At 38.7% G+C, this 23,514-nt stretch overlaps 1 protein-coding gene across 4 annotated transcripts in view; it reads left to right on the top strand.

Annotated features, from left to right (window-relative positions):
- Window positions 1–23,514, top strand: part of GLI3 (GLI family zinc finger 3) — a 209,533-nt gene that overhangs the window by 136,103 nt on the left and 49,916 nt on the right. For all 4 annotated transcript variants that reach the window (XM_064668336.1, XM_064668325.1, XM_064668331.1 and 1 more), the window contains 3 exons: window positions 742–947; window positions 5,921–6,067; window positions 13,912–14,113. In XM_064668336.1, coding sequence (XP_064524406.1) covers window positions 742–947; window positions 5,921–6,067; window positions 13,912–14,113 — 555 coding nt within the window. The remainder of the gene's footprint in view (window positions 1–741; window positions 948–5,920; window positions 6,068–13,911; window positions 14,114–23,514) is intronic.

Here is a 23,514-nt window from a genome sequence, read left to right as displayed (position 1 = left end):
GCCTTGGTTCATCACAGCTTCACACACATAGCATGAGAGGGCACCACAGCTCTCCCTTCACAAAAATGAGGTAGTTAATAATGGGGTCTTTTTAAAAGGCATTGGTCTCTGGCGCCATGCTAAAAACAAACATATGCGGCAATCTTTCTTCCTTGGCCACCAAGTTTTGTGTATTTCTAATGGGAAGGGACAGCAAAAAAAAAAAATGGTCCAAAGGAGCATACAGTCTTAGTAGTTTACAAAGCTTGGGTTTTCTGGGATTATTTCTATATAAACATGCATCTTGGACTTTCTGGAAAAGTTAGATGACAAATGAAAGGAGTGGATGCAGTGTGGCTCTCAAAGCTCCTTTTTCAATAGCCACATGGTTTTGAAGATGTAAATGATTCAGTATGTCTTCCATATTTCAGTAAGAATTACTACATAGTATACAGGGTGCATATTTCATACTAATTAAAGTGATTTTCTCTTAAACTCCTTGGAGAAAAGGTATTGAGGGATGTAAAGCTTAAACCAAATATAAAATCATGTTAAAATTGGTCAGAGAAATGTTGGTAATAATCAGTACAGAGAAGAATTAATTTCCTATCCTTTTTCTTTCCAGGCAGTTGACTTCAGTACATGTGCAACTTAGTCATTATTCTTCAAGAAATGAATGTTGTGTTGCCTTTACAATATTTTTCTTTATTGCATACATAACCTGACTGGTTTTTGTTTATTTTTGTTCTTTTTTTCTTCCAGGCCTTCTGCCTTATCTAGTAGCCCAACATACTCAGAACTTCCATTCCTTAGAATTTCCCCGCACCGAAATCCTGCTGCAGCATCAGAATCTCCCTTCAGCACACCTCACCCATACATTAACCCCTACATGGACTACATCAGGTCCCTGCACAGCAGCCCGTCCCTCTCCATGATCTCAGCAGCCCGTGGACTCAGCCCAACAGACGGTGGGTTAAGATAGGCTTCCTGTTTTCTGTCATTGTAGCAACTTAAGTTATATTAATCTTGTCAACATTTTTCCCCCTTGTTCAAAGCAGCTTCAGCAGATTTGTCAGACATATTCATTATGTCATAAATGTTTCAATACTTCATCAGCCGATCATGGCTCATTTGTACATCTCACAAACGTTGAAACTTCAGGGAGAAGGAAAAAAATAAGCCTATCCTCATTTAAAATTTATGCTGGAAGGGTGGTGTATGTCTTGTGATATCTTTTGTTTGTGGAGCTGACCTGGGGTGTGATTCTGATCTCCCAAAAAATCCACTGTATCTGCACTAAATTGAGCCAGATTCTTTTTGAGTGTACATCAGTGTATAACTATGGAGTTCTTCAGGTGCAAAAGTCTTGTTAATTAAAATAGTATTTTTCAATCATACAAAGCATGCACTGGCTCATTATACTTAGTCAGTAGTTCTGTTAAAGTTATGTAGAATTATTTCAGTTTATCCTAGCCAACAATATGGCAAAATGAAATGATGCTCATGTAGAAATGGCTGATGATCAGGACTGTCCCTTTTAGTCTAAATGGTGGGCAGTATACTTGAAATATCAATGCTTTAGGTCTTGGTGTGATCATGGCTATAACTTTCCAGGTTATTTGGATTGAAGTGAACTTCTGTGATCACTCTTGTCATTATTCTGGCACATTTCCTATTCATTTCAGTGGGAATTTTGCTGAAGTGAGCCATGAACAGAGTTGCAAAAGGACTGTCTTGTTAGTAGTAAGTTTTTCAATAATAGAGTAAGCAGTTTGACATTTCAAAATTGTAGCATTTGCTGAAGAGAGCTAAAATATAACATATTCAGGAACAACTATGTAGTGAAGGTAATTAAACTGTTACTTTAACTATGGGAAAGATCTTCCCACTGTATTCAGAAACTTACCAAACAGAGTTAAACTGCCTTTAGCTGAATTTGAAAAATGAGCGGTGCACCCTATCCAAACGGATAACTAATTAATCCTCGCTTATCAGAATATATACCTTTACAGTTAATCCATTAGTTATGGGCACATATTCTTATGAGAATAAATTTTAATGACCTATTGTCAGTCAAGGTATATGGCATGCACATAGGGCTTTCCTAGCAGCACTTTGGTTGTTGCATGAATTCTTGCTAATTCTGCCCTTTTTGTTTCGGCCCAAATGTTTAAAAAATATTTTAAAGGAACAATTTGAATGCTCAGAAATGCAAGTTTTGACTTTGGAAGCTTTGGAGCTTTTGATATAGGATAAACATGATTGAGCTATAATGTAATGGCATAAATTGGGAAAACTATTGTGATGTATATTTGAGCTTTTTCACAGGAGCTAATATGCAGAACACTTTGCTTTCTTTCCTTCAGTACTCTTCGGGTCACATTCCTGCAGAATTTCATTTATGCTTAAGGTATGCTCCAGTTGCACATACAAAGGAAGGTGTGAAGGAAACCACCCATCACAGAACATTATGACATTAAACCGTGTACATTCTTGGTCTCAGGTACACCACACTGAATTCACTTGCAGAGATGTAGGCACATAGGGCTTTCTGAGATACACTGGGATATCTGACCTGGAATCCAACTGACAGTCCAGAAAGGCAGAGATCTCCCAGAGATGTCTCAGGGTAGAATTTGGTTCTAGATTCTGGCACTTCAATGTAGGTGTCTAGAGTATAGAAATCTGTCTATGATCTCAGTGTGCTGCTTTGCCCTTGTAGTCCAGTGAGTTCTAGGTGCTGCAGCCTTTAGAGAACTGGTACTAGGTACTGCAGGAAGCTTTAGAGAACTATTCAGTTCCCCCAGTATGGACACTTGCATGTTAACAGCTGAATCTGGAGCTCCGTCATAACTATGGTGGTGCTACAATTTGTCAGTGTACAATGTAGGTGTTTGATGACAGTTCAGCTGCCTTAACTCCAGCTGCCACCTTAGAAAGACAGTTTTCTCCTCTAAGGCCTGTCTCAAACCTGCCAGCCTGGTATACTGACAGGCTTTCAGATGGCACAAGACAATCAGGTAATTGAGTATGCTCTGTCTCAATACTCATCCCCTGACCTTGATCACTGACTGTATACACAACCTTAGCCTGTCATAAGTATAAGCAAAATTGACTAGCTTAAGAGTCTTTCTTCGAGTTTTAAACAAATACATATTGCTACACTTTTAGTGTAGGCTCACAGCTTGATCAGTTACCTAGTCTAGGTGTTGTGCAGCATCCAACGAAAATACAGTAAGTAACTTGATTAAGGCATTGAAAATATCTCAGTCAAACTACATGCTATTGAAAAGCTGCAAGTTTGTTCTCTGGAATCCAGAGTTTGTTGTATGATTAATCAAGTATACAATGAAATACTTTTGTCAGATATGGGTTGCTTGGATCAGATAGTCGGAGTCATGGCTTGAGCACTGCTAGAGTACAAATAAAAAACTTCCATGATTTAAAGGGGTACCTGCATATAATGTACTAATAATGTAATGGACACCATGGCTTAAGTTGTATAGCATTTGAACTGTGAAAACTTGGAAGTTGTTACTGCTCTTCTGAAAGTCACAGCGAGATTTCTCTTGCTGCCCTAATTGCTTGAGGCCAGTTAGATAATTAGGTCAGTGTACTATTGGGCTCAGACTCACAGATCTGGGGATGGCCAGGAGCCAAAACAATCTGGAACATAACGAAGAGCAGTTTCACATTCATTACAAGTCTTGCCAGCTGTAATGTACAACTGCCACAGCAGCTGTAATGGTAGACTGTCTTTCTGTCTTGTCACTTCACCTGACCCAGCAGATTTGGTGGGCCAGGGGTGGCTGAGGACTCCTCTGAGGATTTGGAGCAGGGGTACGGAAGGAGTCATCAGTGTATGTAGAGGAGAGTGCTCAAATGAAGCTCAGCAGTGTCTGTGGTGCAGAAGCAAATGTCTCCTCTTGTAAAAAAAGCAGGAACAAGGCTGAAGCTACCCAGGAATAAACAGGAGAAAATTCAGGGATGTGGGCCTTCCCATTTACCCTTCATTTACCCTTCATGCAATACATCATTTACTAGGCTAACTTTTTATGTTTGAGGAAGATAGTAAGAAATGATCTTTAAAGAGCACCAGAGCATTTCTTGGCATATGGAACATTTAGTAATGCAATTATGTGCTTACTATGTTTTCTGCAGCAGTTCATTTTAAAGTTTGCAGCCAATGTTATTGTTAGTTAACCCAGACACTTATGTCAGAAAGCTCAGGAAGTATTTTGAGTGTGTCTGGAAAGATACCATGGTTGCCTACTACTGTAAAACTTTAAAATCAGTGATTTAGTGTGAGTTATTAATCTTTTAAAATTTGACCTGAATAATTTCTTTGCTATTTCACAGAAAGTAGAAAGATTGTCTTTAATTGTAAAATCAATTTGTAATGTGGAAAAAATATCAACAACCCTTAATTTATCTCAGCTCATTTTTATGCCATTCCCATTCCTGTCTGATGTACTTCTATATTTCCAAACCTTTCCTGATATAGGTAATATTTAACATTTTAACATCAAAAGCACATTCTTTCATTTTATTTGGTAAAAATAAAGATGGATTATACACTTCAGGAATCTGTTTCTAAATAAAGTTTTCTCCAAACTCCAATGCCATGTTTACCTCCTTTTAATGAAAAAATGTTGATTCTTTGCTTTTAAGGCTTGCATTTAGGATCTGATTCTCTAATGAAAATATAAATTTTCCTGTGTAAATAACAGTAATCAGGTTAAGTAGGTAATTCAAAGAATTTCAGCCTAAAATTTTATTTTCATTCAGGATTCAGATTGCTGAGATTAAAGAAAAATCTCATTAAATTGTGTGAAAGAATATTAAAAAAATCTGTTGAGGTGTAGCCCATTAACCTAAGGAAACTGAAGTGTTTTGGGCAAACTTACATACCATCTTCTGCTGACCAGAATGTAAGGAAATTTAAACTGTTTTGCAAGTGGGACAAGTAGAGAGCAGAGGGGAAGGCTGTTCACTTCAGGCTGGATAGCAAGTCAGAATCAGGATCAAGGAGAGGGAGCTCAGCTTATTTTATGAGCTCTTGAAATGATCCTCTACTTACAGTAGCATCTGAAGCCTGCTGAGAGGAGATTATATTAAAATTATGTTCATTTTTGTATTTGTCCAGGGTTGCCCATTAGTTGAAGACATGCTTGAAAACTGCAGGGGAACAGAAAGCTTGGATGTTATTTTTACAGGAGAGAATGGCTAATATAAGTCAGTATCAGAGGGCTGCCTCACTCATAACCTCACTGATGGGTTGTAGAGCCTATCCAGGCTGTGGTTTTGGCTCTGCAAACAGGCTTGTGTGTCAAGTATATTTATATATGAACTTTGAAGGATGGAATGGCTGTATTCATTGACTTCATCTGTCCTCCTATGTTGTTCATAGACAACTATTATTTGTCCTGAAAACATGCTTTACCTCTGTTTGCTCATTAGCATAGACACAAAGGGACACTGTGATTGAGAATCTTCTAGTTCCCTAAGTAAAGACTTCAGAAAGTTGAATGCTTATGGACGTTCAGCCACATTGTCACCTTACAGACAGATTCCTTTGTGCCAGGCATGAGGTAAATGGAAATAAAACTCTAGGAAGGTTTTCCTGCTTTTTTATGTAACTAAATAAACCATACTAGTTTCCATTGCTGTCAGCCTGTCACTTTTTGAGTCACTTAATAATAAATATAAAAACATGAGATCACCAAGCTCGTTAATATTTTCTGCCTTGCCGTTTTTTGAATGGTGTCCTTACAGTATGATTGGTTGAAATATATTGACCAGGGGTGGCATACTGCAGACGTTGCATTACATTAAAAAATAAACAAGCTGTTTTAATAGCCAGAGAAACCAGCAATGTGGTAAAACTTTCCTTCTTGTTTATCTTACATCACTAATGGTACTTTTATGTTGGTTTTTTTAGCTCCACATGCTGGCGTCAGTCCAGCTGAATATTATCATCAGATGGCTCTGTTGGCAGGCCAGCGCAGCCCGTATGCAGACATCATTCCTTCAGCTGCCACTGCAGGAGCCGGTGCTCTTCATATGGAATATCTTCATGCCATGGATAGTAAGTGATATTTTCTAGAAATTTAGGCAGTCCTACAAAGGGAACCACATGGATTGTTCATGGTCTGACCCAAAAGACTTCAGCACTGATAGAGAAGTGGGAGTCAACATAAGCCTCCTCATGAGGCTGGAGGACCAGAGAATTGATTGCCAAATGTACAAGGGTTATGTCAAGCCTAAAAGTAAACTTTGAGAGAAAGTAGAGAGAGGCTCAGGACTGCTCCTGCAAACAGGTTATAAATTTTATTTCCAGCAGGACTTGAGTGCTTTTGAAAATGTCCTTTTCTATTCACAATCAGTAACTCACTTTCATAGTTAGGCTGAATATTTCCCTGATGAGCTCTCTGTTAACAGAAAGTTTACATCTGTTTTTCAGTTAGAAGAGTATATCCCCCACCTTTTTAGAGAGTGCTCGCTGTGCTTACAAGTTGTGTATCATAGACCAATACACTTTGAGACCACTTGTAAGGTAAAGCAGTTTGAATTCTCAAAGATCCTTACTTAGTTTTCCATAATATTAAGAGCCTTTCTCTGCCCACCCAGCATCTTTCAGTCCTCTAATCTGTTTCCGTTTCTCTGTTGAAGGAGGAAAACAGAGGACCCTGATCCAAACTGTTTGCTACTGCTGCTTTTCATAGAATCATAGAGTCATAGAATCATAGAATCGATTGGGTTGGAAAAGACCTCCGAGATCATCGAGTCCAACCCTTGGTCCAAATCCAGTCCATTTACTAGATCAACCAGAAAGGATTATGCAGAGTACTCCCCTCTAGTCATAGATGCTTACATAGATGCTTTTCAGGATATACTCTGCTCCTTCCAATGAGGGAAATAAAAAGATGGTGACAAGAAAAGGTGGTTCCTGATAGTACAGACCAATACAGTAGCGATAGACCACCTTGTTTTCCCACAGATTTTTAAACTTTATGTTTTTGTGCAGTTTCTTCTTCCTGCTGTTGGCTGCATGCCATAGTTGCTGATCTCAAGGAGTGTGGGAGTTGGGAGGTTCACCTCTGGAATGCATGGGAGTATAGATAGCTAGCCCTGCAGAACATATGCTTTGGAGTGTGAAGTAGTTAAACGACCAACAATTTTTAAAGAATCAGGCAAGACAGATAGTTATGAAACTGGGCAGGAAAGCTATTTTCATTCTGTTATTTTGATAGTGAAGGATTTTTTTTAATTCAGTTTCTGTTGTCAGTCGCACTGCCCTGGAAGCATGCATGAAGAATTTACAGAAACATAACATACCTTGAGCCCACTTCAGAAACACAAACTCACACAAGTAGTCTGGACTTAAACCAGAAATTACTGTGAAGGCTTCAATACTTGAAAACTTAAGAATATGATACTTCCTTATTTGGATTTTGAGAGGAATAGAAAAGATGAAGCATGCTGCTAAAGCATTGGATGCATATTAATAATATCTTGCAGAATAGAAACTCTGCTATGCATGGTTCAGGTAATGTAAATTTGCTGCTGTGTTCCAGTTACAAGGACAAATCCCCAGCTTGTCCCCAGCTTGTCCAGTCATCCAGGGCATGACTTCATTGGTGTAAAAGGATCATAGAATCCTAGAATAGTTTGGCTTGGAAGGGGACTTTGAAGGTCATCTAGTCCAATCCCCCTTGCAACAAGCAGGGATATTTTATATTTTCAATGATTTTGGTTCCTATTGTGAGAGAGCGTCTGAATACATCTAAGTAGCAGTACCAAACCACATACTTGGATGCGGATTTGATTGAATGTGTTTATTCAGCCTTTAGAAAAAGTGAATACCAGGATGTATGCCAGAAAACAAGAAAAACAGAACACATTGCAGTACTCATACAAATAATGGCATTTGCACGAGGATCTTCCTGTGTTAGTAGAGATTGTGTATGCTGTAATCTACATAGAATTGCAGCTTTTGCATCCCAAGAATGTTATCTCCTCTTACTTGAGGGGAAGTATTTTGACCTTTGCTGATAAATTCAGCCCATTCATAAAAGGTACCTAAACACCATCTCTATAAGGATATTTGTGGTCACGAGCTTTAGCTATAATATATTTGAAATGCACGCTTTAATTTGTTTTGTGTTTGTTTTTAAAAATTAAGATCACACATTGGAGATTCATTATAGCAGCAACTTTTCAATTAGGCATTATTTCAGAGTTAAAGACAAAAAATGTGTAGCACTATTATGCAAATGGGTTATTTTTAAACAGTAAATAGAAAATTAAAATAAGAGTGAATCCTAGTAAGGTCACACAGCTCACCTTCTATATTTGATGAGAATGTGTTTAGTCAGGCAATAGCTGCTTTTATCTAAATAGAGTATGCATTTACCCTTTTCCTTTGTAAAAACTAATTAAAACTATCTTAACTTGCATGGGTATACAGTAAATTAATTGTCATTAAGTAGGAATGTGAATGTCCTATCATTCATCATGCTAAAGAAAACTCCTTTCTTCTTTGTCAGATTTTTAGATTAGAAACAAGAACAAAACAATTAGCAGGAAGCTGATATTAAGACTTTTAAAAAAACAATAAGAATGCCCATGTATGCATTTAATAACAAAGAGCAGTGATCAATGCAAAGCAATCCCATTTGTTTGTATCTTTCTTCTTAAGGATTTGTATGGTGATCTTAAAAGTACTCTTTCGCCTTTGCCCAGGCTTGTCAAAGGAAACAGAAGAGACATGAGTAGTTTCCCTCATTATCTGCTATCAAATTCTGAGCAAGTTGACTCAACTGACTGAAAGGCTGCTGCTCATTTATTCCGCAAAACAACCAAATAGATGCAAACAAGACATTGTTCTTCTTTTGTGAAGCAAGTCTGTCTCCTAATTGTATGTTTATACAACATCTTGCACAGAAATTTAGAATCTCTGCCCCCTTCTGTAGTGCAAATAATTCCAACACCAGCATGCACTGGGTTCCAAAGCGTGTTACATACAGTTTGTGTAGTTTGGGGACTTTTGTTTTGCTCTTTTGTGGTGCTGGAAAACTGATTTCAAAATGGGGATAAGAGTGGAAGAAGTGTTATTCAGAAGTTAAATCTTGCCTAAAGAGCAGTAGATTTCTTGAAGCTCTGAACTTCACTGTCCATGAACTGTCTAATACATTGAGGAAGAGTAAGGCCAATTGTAATTTTCTTCATCCTGTCCTGAGTGCTATGAAAAGTGGGCCAAAATTTTCTTTGTTGCTATAAAGCTTTTCTGCAGTTTTGGTGGCCAGAGGCCCTGAGCATCTTCTTATTTGTTCTAAAAAAGTGAGATTTGCTACCTTTAAGTATAACATCAAAACAACTAGGAGGGGAGCAGATGCAGAAGATACAGTACTACAGTAGCAAGAACTGAAATTGCTTGTTGTGGCTGTAAAGATACTAATGCCAGTACAGTTTTGATAGCAGCATTTTTCACTTGCAGAATATGTTCTAATCTTTTAAATGGTGTTCAGTGGAAGCCAAGCATGTTACCTGACGTTTCAAGATTCCCTCTGAGAGTATTAATATCCTCACTGTGATTATCTTTTGCCTATGCTCACTCAGAATAGGAGGTTTCTCCTTTTCAAAGTATCCAGCATTGACCTGCCCCTGTTGGCATTAGAGAGACACTGGTAGTAACCCAATTGATCTAAAGAGTTTCGCCAGCTCTGTTGGGCTGACCTTGGCTGGATACCAGATTCCCACCAAGCTGTTCTGTCACTCCTCAGCTGGGCAAGACGGAGAAAATAAGATGGAAAAAAACTCGAAGTTAAAGATGAGGCACTTTGCTAAAGCAAAAGCAAAAGGTTGTGCATGCACAAGGAAAGACAAAACAAAAACATTTATTCTCTACTTCCCTTCAGCAAGCAATGTCTGTCCACTTCCCGGGAAGCAGGGCTTCAGCACGCATAGCAGTTGCTCTGGAAGGCAAACATTGTAAATAATGAATGCTCCCCTTTCCCCCCACCCTGTTCTTAGCCTTTATGTATGAGCTGCCATCATATGGTATGGAAGGTCCCTTTGGTTAGTTTGGGTCAGCTGTCCTAGTTGTGTCCCCTGACAGGATCTTGCCCACCTCTAGCCTACTGATGGGGGGCGGAATGTTGGACAGACAGTGTTGATGCTGTGCCAGCACTGCTCAGCAGCAGCCAAAACACTGGTGTGTTATCAACAATTTCCTAGCTACCGATGCAAAGCACAGCACTGTGAGGGCTGCTGTGGGGAAATGAAGTCCAGCTCAGCCGGACTCAATACACCAGCCCAAAGAGTTAAACCAGTGTGAGGAGCTTTGGTCTGGGTTTGATTTCTGTTTTTCAGGCACAGTTGGAGAATGAGGGTAGAGTATCAAAGCTATTCCTTTTCCTCTAATACTGATGACAGATGTATCATTTTGAAAACTAAGACAAAGTTTATGATAAACTTTCATGAAGTGAAAACAAATTTTTTACACATTTGTAAACAGAAACCAGAAGAAAAAGAAAGAAAAGAAGGTTTAACTTTAAAAAAAACCCTGAGACTTCCCATATTCACAACCTCCAACAAAAACTAGTGCCTGAGACATGTTCAAAGAAGTTTGATTTAAAGGGATGTAATAAAAGAGGTTTGATGAAGTTTGATTTAAAGGGATGGAATAAATGATACATGTCTGAAGATTGCCTTATAAATGATTAAGCAATGCTAAAAACTTCAACTCAGAAATCAAATTCATGGGCAAATTTGCTGGATGGCATATTCCATTTTTGAAATTTATGATGGAGATAGATATCTGTTATTTTAGAATTGATCTCCACCTCAGAATAAGATCTTTTCTTCTGGCACCTGCTGGATTTTTTGTTGGCACACTCAAGTCTTTACTGTCAACTACTGACTTCTTATTTCTATAATGTCTACACCAAAAAGGTGACATTTCTAAACATATCTTCACTGTCAGCTTCCATTTGCATGCTTTGCCAAAGCTGATGGTCTTTTATTAGCACTTGTACAGAGGTAAATGGATTTTTAGTGAATCAGAGCTCCTGGATTTTTTGATTTTAAAGGATTATCAAGTAGAGAATGTAATACTTTGCTGGGAGAACATTGTGAGCAGATGAACGTCTCAAATTGCTAAATAAATATCAAAGTGTTTGTTTTTAAAATAAATGCTTGGCAAGGCTAGACAGTTTGGTTTAGTATTCAGAAGCACTGACAAATTGTGACGTATTCCTTTTCATAGTGGCATACTAACTAAAGCATAACTGATGTTATGCTAAATGAATGGTTTAGCAAATGTCCTATCATGAGTGGTCAGCTCATGCTTAAGACTTTTTAAGCATGTGAAAACTAATTAAACCACAAAGATCTGAAAAAACAGTAATTCCATTTAATTGTATTTTCTATTTTGAAAGTCGTGGTCTCCCTTGAAGTGAATCCCCCTCTCCAGTGGTCAGACTCTGTAGAGCTCTTACTTGGTCTCAGCTGTTGCCTCCTGCTGTGAAGCAGAAATATTCCCTTTCTGCAGGATACTGTTAGCCCTTAAGAGCTTGTTCCTTTCCCAGGTAGATGGAGGGGACTGCCAAATTCCCAGATTTAGATGGGGCCTGAAATAGGTGATGTCTGGAGGAAAAGAGGAAGCTTGAGACTACTGTGTGATGTGGCTGAAGCCCAGATGGGAGTGTCTTTCTCCATCACTGGCCGCAGATCTGGTGCATCCAGAGCAGACACAGGGACGCCCTGGCAGCAGCTAGCAGGCAAGGGGAAGGTGGAATGAGCAGTGGGCAGGGCTGCAAGAGCCATAGCATGACTTAGGCAAGGGATGGGTTCAGCCCAGAAAGGGCAAGGAGGGGGAGGAGTGAAGTCGTTGCAGTTTTTGAGACTCTGCAGGGCACTGCAGGGAGTATAATGCCTGCACTTAGCTATCCCCTTGTAAAACCATGATAACCTAAAAAGCACTTCAATTGTATCCTCATCTGGGGCAAATTACATTACAAGCACTAACTTCAGAGGCACTGTTTTAGTTCATTCTGGCTGAACAGTCAGCAGAGGAGAGTTGTGGATGAAAGATATAAGTACAAATTATTACTATTTTTGTTTTACCATGACATGTATATGGTATTTCTTTATTAGATATGTTGCAGTTTCTTATAGCTGCTGATCACTGTTGTTTCTTATTTTAGCACAAATGAAAGATCTCTGCCTCTGAAAGACATGAGGCACAGCACTAATAAAATATCAGGCAGACGCAGTACAATAGCAAGCTCCTAAAAAGGAGATAAAGTAGATTACATAAAATAATGTGTAGTAGCTTTTACGAATAAATAGATGGCCATATCTAAATTTAAAATGATGAATTAAGAGCATGGATATTCATTGAAATATTGGAACAGAATGGACTAAGGCCTATTCTGGAGACGCAGCAGGAAGGAACAAAACTCTATATTACCTGGGCCAAAGAGAATTGGTGCTGATGTTGTCTAGTTGAGGCAAATCTAAGCACAGATCAGGAGAAGGACTATAGATGGAGATCTGATCACACACTCACAAAAGCAATAAAATGGCAGTTTTTAATACCATATTAAAATCTTGGCCAGCACGCACAGAAAGAAGGGAAACGCGCTCAGGTGTATGTGGAAAACATAATAGCAGATTCTAATCCAACTCTGACCTTGAGATGAGTTTAATTAGAGTTGGGCTCTTTTCCTGATTAATGTTAGACAAATAAACTTTAATACCCTGCTAAAAAATGGTCCTGGACACAAAGACATGAACAAGAATTAGGAAAGGCAGACCTGTAATGGAGGCTTGTGGCCAACTGTGAATTATTAGTAAGTTACAGAGAATGTCAGGGACTGTAGGAGAAGTAGTTGTAAGGGAGGCATCAAACCCAAGACCTGCATGACCCTGTCTGTCAAGATCATTAGGATTCAGTCCTTTACTAAAGGGATTAAAAAGGTAGAAGCGGCAGTGCTGTTAAAGGAAATTGTTCAGTATGCAGTGTGGAAGCTAATTCTCTCCTTCCCACTCTCAACCAAGATAGAAAATAATTAAATAAAGGAAATAAATTTAAGGTGATATATCTTCCTTCAGGACTGCAGACAGTCAGCATGACATGGTAAAATAGACCAGAAGAGGTAGAGATTTTCAGAGCAGGACATAAAATTTAGAAATGTAATATGCATTTATGTAAATGGTATCTGTATGGTTGCCTTCTCTTTACCACTTTGGAAAGCCTAATCTCCTGTTTTAAAGAAATTTAGCAGTCATAGGCCCCTGTACACACCAACAAAAGAATATCAAGGGATCTTGGCAAATTCAAATAAAGCCTACTGTTTCTCAGTCTAATGCTGTGAATGTCAATTTGAATTCTGCCAATAGAACTGACCTTTTAGTGCTTTTTTTTTTTTAGTCTTGATTTTTAGTTTTGCATCAAGTATCAACCTGGCGGAATTATGGTCAACAAAAGAAAAGTTGCCACATCATTTCCCTACTGTATTTTACATGTTTAGGTTTAGCTGTATATATTAAAGCGTTGTGGGTTTGGGTTTGCTGGTATCCCAGATCTGAACCACTGTCTCATTGCTCACGGTTGAATTAATGATGTGAATGTCTAAGAAGCCATCAGATTCATAAATCACCAGAAATGAGAGGGATAACTCATAAAAGTCTTTTCCTTTTGTTTAGCAATTTATCATTTCGCTTGCACATTAATAAACAGAGCTCCCCTGAGGTAAGCCACGGGAAGAAAGATTTTTCTTCCTAATTTTCCTCAATCGAAGCCAGTAGATCACAAGTGAAGAGAGTGGGCTTGTCAGTGTGTTGGTGTCTCCCTCTACCCATCAGCGATAACAAATAAATGCGATGCAGTACCCTGGTGGATAATTGCTTGTGTTTACATAACAGGCACCAGGTTTCCAAGTCCGAGGTTGTCAGCCAGACCAAGCCGAAAGCGCACGTTGTCCATATCCCCCCTATCTGATCACAGCTTTGACCTTCAGACCATGATACGGACATCTCCAAATTCCTTGGTCACAATTCTCAATAACTCTCGTAGCAGTTCATCAGCCAGTGGTTCTTATGGCCACTTATCTGCAAGTGCAATAAGGTAAGAATAGTATTTTCTGCCTATATTGTATATTCTCATTTATACATCATACACACACAAATGTGAATATGTACTCACATCTTTAAGTAACTTGTGGGGTTTTTTTGTGAATATGTGCATTTTGCGGTTTCTATAATGGTACATTAATCGGAGCTTAATTTAAACTATAAAATATTTTTTGTGTTCCTCAGAGAGGTAACCACAAGGAACTTTTTGACTTATTTTTGTCCAATGCAGGTAATATTCCAACTCACCAGCAGTAACAGTGTGTGTATGTTTGCTCAGGAATCTGTTTTCAGAGAAGAAACTCTAGGGTAGGTTTGTGACTTAAGTCACTTGGGTTCTTCTGGATATAGATATGAGGGACAGTGAAATTTTCCTGCATTACAATCATCAGAGAGTAAAGACCAGATGTGTGGTACTGGTCAATTAAAATGTTTGACTAGAACTTAATTTTTTTTTTTTTTTTTTTTTTGCCAAAGACGTACTGTTATCATCCAGTATCATCAGAAATCCTGTGATTTTCACTTTGTTGCTTCACTTCTGTGTGCAAGAAAACAGTCAGAAATGGTGCTTCTGGAGGCAGAAAAGCAGAGCAGCAAGGGAAGAGGTGAAAGGTGAACTGAAGTTGTACAGAAAAGGGAAGAAAATAGGGCACAGGGAGAGGAAACAAAAGGAATATTGTAAAAAAAAAAAAGGAAGTGGAAAGAGTGGAAGAAAATTAAGAGAAGCAGCAGAAAAAATGAAGATGCAACTGCAGAACATTCTTGTTTTTGTGACATGGCTATATGTTAACTGAGAAAAGCTCCTTTGGTATTCAAAAAAAAAAAAATCCCCCACCTCCCCAAAGTGTCAGAAAATGCTGGGTTTGCATTTATGACACTTAAAGAGTATTGCTGGGCACTGATTTAAAAACAGCCTCCACCTTCAATTTGCAATGAGGCAAAGGATCAAGTCTTTACAGCAGTTTCTTCAGATGAGACACCCATTTTTGGCAAGGCTCAAAAATAACACCGAGGTCATGAGTTCGATCCCTTTTCGATCCCTGTATAGGCCATTCATATAAGAGTTGGACTCAGTGGTCCTCCTGGGTCCCTTCCAACTCAGAATATTCTGTGAAATCTGTGAAATGCCTCTCCAGCAAAAATGAAACACAACTTGAAAAACTGCTTTGGGGACTTTCACTTTCAGAGAAAATGACGCATGGTGTGTTAGAAACCATGAACCTGCCAAACTGAGAGTGACAGCACTCTAAATATTGATATTAGTATAAGTGCTGTTTTTTCTTTTTTTAAGCACTTCTTTTAAATAGTCGTGCTTCATAGCTCTGATGTGACTGAGTACTGTGTAGTATTTCACAGGTATGATATCATAGCTCTGCAATACAACTCCACATTCTATGAGACCATGGTCCCAATTACCAAGCTCCGTAATGAGGAATATGAATAATGAAGAATATGTATGTCAATGGCTGGCAGCATTTGGACCACATCTGTTAAATACATGTACTGTGTGGAGGTGTGCTATCTGCACTGCCAGTAAGATGGGATGCCACGTAATAACTAAACTCCTTTTCCATAGCTTGTAACCTTGGTAAAGCAAATAGTGCATGAAATTTGGCATAATCTCTTCAGTGGAGTAAGTCTTGTCTGCTTTCACTCTTCCAAAGCAAAGCTGGAATCACATTAATAGTTTTGTTGAAGACAGTTGTGGAACTGGAGAAAGTTGTGGGCAAAGACTGAGTAAGAATGCTAAGGAGCAGCGCAGGGAGTCTTGTGAACTGGTATCACTGAGCCTGTCGTTGACCAAAGCTTTCAGCCCTTCCTGGTCGTACTTTCCAGGAATGCATAATCCAAAGTTTCACATGATTTTAAATTAAGATTATTTTTTTCCTTTTTGATAAGAGTATTCCTATTCATCATGCAAAGTTGGAAATGTACATCTCCATTCCTCTCAATCAAAAGGAGGGAAAGTGAGAGAGCTACCTCTTTTTCCAGCTTTGCAACTCACCTCTCTTGGTGCCCTTTGACTTCTCCCATGTGAATCTGTCTATAAAAGTTACACCAAAATAAACAGTGACGTAAGGTATTAAGCACAAGCCACATTTCATTGCTTTAATAAATTCCAAGACTAAATAGCAATGGGACTATCAGTAAAATCTAATTTATTGCAACTCACTGTTTTGTAAATAATGCATTCAGCACAAGAACTGCTGTACTGAATCAAACCATAGGTTCATCCCATCTAATATCCTGTCTGAAAGAGTGATCAAAGTGTAGAAAAAAACTATTTCTGGTGTAAAATCCCAGCTTCTGGTAACTTGCAGGTTAACCTCATAGGAGTTGCTGCAAGAAAATGGTACAGTTCAGCAGGCCACTAGATGGAATTGCAAGACAGGAAGGATTTCTACTTTAGATAGTATCAGTAGCATTAACTACTTAACATTACACAATCCTTCTACTTTTAGATATTGTTTCCAATCACTTTTAATTTAGTCCAAACAGTTTACACCTGGCAGCATTTTTCATGGCAGATACCTGTCTAATGCTGAGTATTTCCAAAAAGCATCAGCAAAGCTATTAATTTATCAGAATGAAGTTAGGGAAGAAGAGATTTTCCAGTGCAAACTAAAAGAACTCTTGCTTACCTTCTTACCGAGAAGCTGGAATTTGTCAGGAATATTGCCTAGACACTGTGGATATGATCTTTACTGTTCTTGAGAAATTGTCCCATTCAGCCAAGTGATAAACCCTTAAGAGGTTTGTATTAACATGTGTTAAATGTACTAAGCATTCAACACGTTCCAGTCCAGGGCCACAGAGAGGGAGGAGAACCTTTCTCTGCAGCTGCAGCTCTGGTACCTCCTTGGACAGCCTGTGGAGGCTCAGCTGTCTGCCCAGCCATAGTGGCCTTGTGAAATAGAAAGCAGTCTTCAGAGGAGACAGGAGTCAGCCTAGGAACTGTACAGGTTAAGCAAGCTGGCACAAAATGCTTTCATATAACTTGACATAGAATCGCAGTAGGAGAGAGAAAAAGCTGCAAAATAAATCATGTCGAAGCCAGTCATTAGGAGAATGAAGGTACTGCCCCCTTGTGATTATGCTCTGATACCATCTTTCATTTCAGGGTTGCACAGGATTTGCAGGGCCCCTGCCTGCTTCAGTGCTCAGGCTGAACATCCTCTTTGGATCAGTGAGAGCTGCAGGACCCTGCCTCACCTGTTCTAGGCAGCTCTAAAAGAGGAGGGAGCCTCGTATCTGGTTGTTTGCTATCTGAAGGGCAGACTCTGCTCTTGCAACACAATCCCAACCTGATGCTGGGCAAAGTGATTTAGTCAGAAGTGACCACCAGCCTCATACAGTTTCTCTTGTGGAATCCCTGCAGAGGAGTTGAATTTCTCACAGGCATAGCTTGGAGATACTGACAGCTGTTTTGAACATTTCATATGCTGTATCCTGTTAACTAGCCCAGGTCTTCATGCCTGAAATAGGGCAACTGCAACAAGTGACACTTTTTGCCTCCATCTTTCTTTGATTCACATTCCTGTGCAAAATAAATCCTTTCCCCTTACCTCAGAGGGAGGTTGAAAGCATTAATGTTTTGTGAAGCACTTAGATTATACAGTGATGAGCACAGTGGAGAACCTCAGGGGGGTGTCGGTAATTATTTATTCACTGGTGGTTTAAATACAATGGAAGGAAGGCCTATGGGCATTATTCCATGCAAGGAGGAGAAAAATACCAGAGGGCCTCTCGCTGAAGGCTACTGTGCATCTTGTGCACTGATTGAGTTATGAATCATGTAGGGGGGAAAAGGGGCATGTTGTTGAATAACAAAAAGCTGATCAGTCAGCACATGAAGGTGTGGGCGGGTTTAGTTCTGGTATGTTTGATTTTGTAGGCTCAATGATCTTTTTGCAAAGATACTACTTGAGTAAAGAAAGTGTCTCCAGGACCTCACTGGTCTTTGCCTTGGCTAAAAAAAGGATATCCTTGGCTAAAAGATTACATCCCATGCTTCACACAACTTTCCAATATAGAACCCTCTATATAAGCACTGTGGGATATTGAGGATGAAATCAGATGAAAAGAGCCATGTTTTGCTCTCTGTTTGTATGGAGCCAAGCACAGGAGGGCTCTGGTCCTTGACATGGGTACTACTGCAGTTCGAATAATAAATAATAGTAGTTTAGCACAATCCAGATAGAGCTTGACTTGGCGGGTGCTTTGTCATTGTCAGCTGGCAGTGTAGTGCTGTATCCTGACTACTGGCTGAGTACTTGAAAAGAAGATGTCGCTCCTGCTGACAGCTAATAGTGGATCTCCTTTAGCACACCAGGTAGAGCTTCTACTTTGTGCATTTGAAAACACCTGGTTTAGGTCTCAGCTGGGAGAGATTATGCAGAAAGGAGATGTATGCAATAGCATCAAATGAGGATAATCCTTCATTTGACATTTACTCATTTGGTTACCTGCCTCGGTCCTGCAGTGCAGTACCCCTGCTATTAATCTTTTGTCAAGATGTACTTAATGTTATATCTGCTACCTGTGACAATTATTAGACTTTGCGCTTCAGTAGCACTTCTTTTTGAGTGACAGCATGGTCTGGAGTGAGTATAGAGGAGGTAATCACTCCCCGTGATATTAAGAGTACTGATTCAAAATTTTTACAAAAGATTAGCTGGTCTTTAATAAACACAGGAGGTTGAGACTTCATGTTCTCTGTGATTTGAAATTCAGAACCTCTAGTCCCTTAGCAATGCTGCAATACCGAATTTACAAAGTTAGTTTTCAGAAAATTAGCTGAATTCCCTGTCAGATACAAGGTGTTTAAATCAGTAGTCCCACCTACTACAAGGGACTTTTTTTGGCTCTAGGCAGATGTAAATGTGAATGCAGCTTAGCCATCTCATAATGTGAAAATTCAGTTTCATGTGAGCACAGGAGCCCTTTGGGATCTCCTCGAAGGTTTGAAAGAAACTGAGAAAGCACAGCAGCACTTCCCCCCCCCCTTCTCTGCCCTGCTTTCCTGATAGCATCAGAACAGGAAGGAGCAGTTAACACAGAGTGGTTAATTACAGCCAGACCCTGGCTGTTCTGGCTCCTCTCGCTTTGCTCTGGACTGATCTGAAGCATCAGGGAATGGTGGTGAGGGTACTTTCACAAAGAGCACTAGAAAGGTTTGTAGGTTGAGCTTAGACAGCAGTGGATTAATATCGGTGAGGAAGACAAGAGTCTGTGTTTGTGAAAGCAGGTGTTGGATTCTCAATTGTTTTCTCATCTCATATAAGCTCCTTCTATAGAGCGCTTGTTGTGCAATGAATCAGTGCCCTCCTCTCTGAACTGTGCTATATCTAGAGACAAGTGACTAGGTATTAATTTCTCTAGTTTTCCTTTGCAAACACAAAGAGAAAAACAAGAGAAAAATAGAGTATAAAGTTATCACAGAGAACAGTGAAAGTATCTTCAGCAGAGAGCCCAACAGGCTAATTAGGCACTTTATAAAAAAAAAAGGAAAGCGTATCCTTTTATCAGGTTTAAATTATCCAATTTTTGAATTTAACAGAATGTCTCATAGTTATAAGACAGGAAGCCCTCATGTTCTCAGTCTTCCTTCTTTATTCAATATTTCATATATTCTTATTATGTCTCCTTGATTCATCTCCTTTCTCAGGCCAATGGTTGTTTTCAGTCTGCTCTTTAGAGTTCTCGCATTGTCTTTTCTGCTGATATTGTCTGAAAGAGTTTCCCTCTACTACATGCAATAATATTCCAGACGAGGATCAGCAATTCAAATGCACCATGATTTTCTGTGCTGTTTGCCGTTCCAGTCTTTTAAACATGTTTTTACCATAGCTTCATGTTGATCAAATTTTCATTCCTTCATTGAATTCTGCATTGAGACAAGCAAGTGCTTCTTGTCATTTTTCTCAGCTAATTTAGAACCAGCATATGAGTAGCTTTGACTCCCTTTCAGTATCGATATGCATCTTGCTATCAGTATTGCTCATTCATCTAGCATACTGGGCTCTAAAGATAACCACTTAGCTCTTTACCATGCTGCTCAAAATAATTTTGTCATATATGCAGATTTAATTTTTTCATTGCTTAACTCCATGCCCAGATTGCTGACAATTGCACTACGAAACAGAAGACCCCATTCTAGAATATGTATTTAACTTTTACTAAAACCCAACTACTTAATGCTTACCTTTGAATTAGACTGTTTTAGACTGTAAGTTTTAAGTGTGTATATTTCTGCATAAAAGGACACAATCAAATGCTGGTTAATGAAATTATTCTTGAAAAGGACATGTTTAGAGTAGAACAGGTAGAACACAATATACTCAGAGCAACATTTTGCAAGAAGCTCCATATGATAGGATGTACACGATAAAGGGTTTGTTAATTATGCCAGCTTTATAGGTGTTTTGTTTTATTATTGGGATCTGCCTAAGTGAGATGCAAAGCTGACTTTGAGTGAAAGCTTTTCTTACATTAAAAGCTCTCTAATTAATTGCATGCAATGTGTTGTAAATGAAGGCTAAGTTGTAGTTCGGACTGAGTTCAGTCCAGATGTAACCCCACCAGAACAGGTCCTACTATAACTAGACACATCACATATGTGCAATACAGGGCATTATTCTCCATGATCTTTTACTGTGTGTGGTTAATCTAAAGAAGGAAATATAGTGCACTATCATGCCATAATAGCTTCATTTTATACCTGCTTTCAAGAAGTGTGAATGACAGAGAAGTGCCACAAAGTGAATAAAAGTAAAATTCGTCAGTAGTACAGAAAGTTACATCTCTATCAGTCTCTGTTAGAAATGTAACTATACAGCTGGAGAAAGTTCATATAGATTATAGGAGGGTGACATTCAGTGAGATTGTTTTGGAGATCACCTACATCTTGGATTAGAAGAATGTCTTCCACCAGAAATACACATGAATGGCAAGATTTCTGCCTTTGGAAAGTGTAAAATCTAAGAAGCTAAGCAGCATAAAGAATACAGACTACACAGGCAGGCACATATTGCATGCACATTTACATGTACAGATTCACATATATACAAGTGTGATTATGTATGTATGCCTGTAAATGTTAATGTCACAGATCTTGTATTTAAAAGTCAATTTGAAGCAACTTGCTCCAGACTGGTTCAGTATTACTCAAGGAATTTAAAGTCATTGGTCCTAAAGCAATAATAATTCCAGGTAAGTTCTCAACCTAAGAAAAGTGTGCTAGAGTTTAACATTTCATTACTTCATTTTCAGACCCTAAAAGCAAGTATTAATTAGCACTTTCCATGTAATAAAATAATACCAGTTTTAGAAAGCGAAAAATGCTTAGTCATGAATTCAGTTCAAAATTATGTTTGCCAGAAGTGTCATGAGCTTGCATGGAGGGAGCAGAGAGGAATCACACAAGGTACCATTAATACAAAGTACAGTTAGGATACTAAGGATTCCTGCACAGGAATGACCCAGCAAGAAAGACAAAGCTGACAGTGCTGTCTGAGCACAGAAGGTTAATCAGCATGGCTCTGTTGCTCTCAGTGAAACTATTCCATTTTAGTCTGGCATACAGCAATGTATTCGTGAAGAAAAATTTCACCTAGCCTAGCAGATAAAACAGAATGGATAATAAGGTAAGCTGAAGAGAAAGTACAAACCACAGACTCTGTTAATTTTAAACTGGTAATAGAAAATTAAAAAAAAAAAAAAAAGAGGCAATGATGTATGTGAATTAAATACAATTGTAAAACCATGACTATTATCTGATGAAAACTGATTAAAACAATATATGCTATGCTTTATGAGATGCAGGATATGCCTTTTTACAAGTTTAGTTAGATGACTTGTCTCTAAGTTAGTGATTTTTAATGCAAGGTGTCAACATTACAAACGTAGAAGGATATTTGTGAAACGTAGTCATTTTTGAGAAATTATTTTAAAGGATTTTAAGTCTCATACCTGCATTGAAGATCACACTACATGTCTGGTTTCATAGTCATGGTTTGATATTGTTTTCCCCTGTACTTAATAACGAACCATAAAAACTACTGATGACTTGTCTGCATTGTCTACTCAAAGTGTTTTCAGTGAAAAAGTAGAGGGAGAGGAACAGAATTTAAAGCACAACTTTTGTATTGCTAAAAATGTTACATGTATTGTGGGTAAAATGCTCCAAGCAAAAGTGCATTTTAAAGAGTTCCTTCCTGTAATGCTATTTGGTTTGCATTTTCTATCTAAGATACATGAAACAGGGTTTCACAGATCTCTTCATGGCTGCAAATTTTCTAAGTGCATTGTCACTCTTGTGTCCTGAGCAATTTGTCAACATTCACTCTTGCAGGTTGTTTCTATCAGGAGTAGTAGATTGCAGAGTTGGAAACTTCTTTTTATTCACTTCTGTATGTTTACGAGAAACATACGCCATTCCTGTTTCTGCCAACTCAAACAACAGGAGATGGTTTTCTTACATGATGTTACTAGATGCTTCTTCTGGGTGCTGTCTAAGGAGAACTTATTGGCTTCTTTTCTTCTACATCTCTGTTGCGGTCTAACTATGAGTTTGTCCTGCTTTCCATATCTGACTGCATCTTGCACATATACATTGTTCCATCAAAAGATATATGTAAACTTCTGGGCATGAAGTCAGCTTATGCAGACCCCCTGAGCAACCATGGCTCAACTCCCAGCCACCCTTACATATGTCCCATGTTTTGAACAGTGGCTCCTCCATGTCAGTTTATCCTGGGATGAATGAAGCTGTTACATTAGTCCTTATTAAAAAAAAAAAAGCATCTGAGCATGTGAAAAGCAGTATTTGATCACTGTTAACTTAATTATGACTTGTATTATGACTTAATTAATTTAAGATTACTATGCCTGTAGGACCCAGAGTTTAGGACAGCACTTAAGGGCTTGCTGAAGTGAGTCCTCCCTCAGAAGTATTTAAGAGTTACTAGGGGTGCTTTCCTGAACAGTAGCTTGGTACATTTGTGAAACAGAAAAGATGCTTCTTTGCTCCTTAACAACATTCATAAACAATTATGAATAATTAATAAGGTCTTTGAAAATCGAAATAAAAAACTAAAGATACAATCCTGTCCTGGTCTAAGGAAAGGATAAAAATATCATGGAATTCGATGAATCTAGGTATTCTTCCACCATTCGTTAGTAGTTTTCTGCACCCCAGTTTCTCAGTTTCACTTGGCCACAGGCTTCATGCAACTCTTAAGGGAGACAGAGATAAAGTGGTGACATCTGTACCTAACTGAGCATGAACTAGATATTATCCTTATACCTGATGATCAGGTTTATTGAACATGAAGCCAGTCTGTCTACAAATTGCATCTCCCTTTCTTGAACTGCGGTCCTTTTTGGAGGGATTTG

The sequence above is a fragment of the Pseudopipra pipra genome, chromosome 1 (genome assembly GCF_036250125.1).
Source record: "Pseudopipra pipra isolate bDixPip1 chromosome 1, bDixPip1.hap1, whole genome shotgun sequence".
NCBI classification, from domain to species: domain Eukaryota; kingdom Metazoa; phylum Chordata; class Aves; order Passeriformes; family Pipridae; genus Pseudopipra; species Pseudopipra pipra.
This window is presented reverse-complemented; position numbering and strand designations above follow the sequence as displayed.